This window comes from Plasmodium cynomolgi (assembly GCF_000321355.1).
Source record: "Plasmodium cynomolgi strain B DNA, scaffold: 1192, whole genome shotgun sequence".
NCBI classification, from domain to species: domain Eukaryota; phylum Apicomplexa; class Aconoidasida; order Haemosporida; family Plasmodiidae; genus Plasmodium; species Plasmodium cynomolgi.
Genome location: NW_004193200.1, coordinates 1 through 1,269, shown reverse-complemented (window position 1 = coordinate 1,269; position 1,269 = coordinate 1). Strand labels below are relative to the sequence as shown.

At 23.0% G+C, this 1,269-nt stretch overlaps 1 protein-coding gene across 1 annotated transcript; it reads left to right on the top strand.

Moving 5' to 3' along the window:
* Window positions 1-552: 552 nt before the first annotated feature.
* Window positions 553-1,234, top strand: PCYB_007150 (CYIR protein; the record flags this gene model as incomplete). Its single annotated transcript, XM_004228136.1, has 2 exons — window positions 553-594; window positions 716-1,234. Coding segments are annotated over 2 exons (561 nt in total), but the record flags the coding sequence as incomplete, so codon positions are not given.
* Window positions 1,235-1,269: the final 35 nt, after the last annotated feature.

Genomic DNA, 1,269 nt, shown 5'->3' with positions numbered 1-1,269 from the left:
TCAATTAAACCTCATTTTAATTAAATAATATATGTTTTAGATAAAATAGAGCATACTAATTTTATAAAATACAGAAACCTTTGAAATAAAATGAAACGATAAATTTATTGAATATTATCAAAAGAAAATTATTGTATAATTTATATTTGTACTGCTTTGCATACAATTTCATATCATAAGCATATACAGCATAAAAGAAAATAACAAAGGCATCTACTTCCTTAAATTCCTAAAGTTTGCTATTCTAGCAAACAAACGGAAATATTCCAGAGAATTATTCATTTAACAATTAAATTTAATGTTTTCTACCTTAATATTTCCTACAATTAGATCTATTTAACAGGTTAATTTCATGATGAAAATATTAATAATATTTAAATAATCCTTTCGTTTCGCATATTTAAATATTTACCCTAACCCTAAACCATAAATCATAAACCCTTATCCCTGATAAAGTAAAAATAATATATATAAGATAAAGAGATCTTATATATTATAATGTTATATTAGAATTAATTATTACAATACTTATTGGAAATTCTTCCCTGAAGCATGGCGAACCTATCATGTACCGATGGTCTTATTGATGAAAGAGTAATTTTTCAATTTATTTTACTTATTAATTTGCAGATAATTATATGAATATACATAATAATAAAATATATATAATAACACAAATACATTAATATAGGTTAAATATTACTTATTCTTTTAGTATAGCTTCTATAAACACATTGATGAATATTTGCAGTATGAAAAAAATTGTCCTCAAGGAAATCATTATAATCAATATGAGAATAAATGTAAATTGGGTATATCATATGATGATAGAGAGGAAAATATTATTAGTGCTATTTGTTTAAGATTTTATTGTTTAATGTATAACATTTTGAAATCAGATTCTTCGCAATATACCCGAAATGAACATATTCATTTGGAATACTTGAAGTATTGGTTAAATTATGAATTACATAATAAAATTGCTGACACTTATCCAATTCTATTCCACAAATATATGAAAATAAATAATCCCAGTAATCCATTAGTATTAAAATTAGATAAAATATGGGATAATATAGATGATGATGAGTTGGAAAATATGAATTTGTTATTCTATTTTTACATAAACTGTATTTACATTATAAAATCAGCAACTAAGGTTGATGCAAACGATAGTTTTGCTGTGAAAGATGATAATCATTGTGTTCAAAAATACCAGGAACTTGAAATAAAATGTGCTAATAATACGAAACCTTTTTGTAAAGCCCT